This window comes from Myotis davidii, unplaced genomic scaffold (genome assembly GCF_000327345.1).
Source record: "Myotis davidii unplaced genomic scaffold, ASM32734v1 scaffold663, whole genome shotgun sequence".
NCBI classification, from domain to species: domain Eukaryota; kingdom Metazoa; phylum Chordata; class Mammalia; order Chiroptera; family Vespertilionidae; genus Myotis; species Myotis davidii.
Genome location: NW_006295816.1, coordinates 461,303 through 461,510, shown reverse-complemented (window position 1 = coordinate 461,510; position 208 = coordinate 461,303). Strand labels below are relative to the sequence as shown.

At 74.0% G+C, this 208-nt stretch overlaps 1 protein-coding gene across 1 annotated transcript in view; it reads left to right on the top strand.

Annotated features, from left to right (window-relative positions):
- Positions 1-208, top strand: part of SCAP (SREBF chaperone) — a 15,446-nt gene that overhangs the window by 12,606 nt on the left and 2,632 nt on the right. Inside the window, 1 exon segment of the mRNA XM_015568260.1 lies at positions 7-168. Within this exon segment, the coding sequence (XP_015423746.1) occupies positions 7-168 (162 nt within the window).

The following is a 208-nucleotide window of genomic DNA, read 5'->3' as shown; positions in this document are numbered from 1 at the left end:
CCCTCCCCTGGGCCCACGCTGCCCCAGGCCCCTGAGGACGAGGGGGGCTCTCCCCCCGAGAAGGGCACCCCAGCCCTCGCCTGGGCTCCCAGTGCCGAGGGCTCCATCTGGAGCCTGGAGCTGCAGGGCAACCTCATCGTGGTGGGCAGGAGCAGCGGCCGGCTGGAGGTGGGCAGGGGACTGGTGGGGGGAGCAGGGTGCTGGAGGT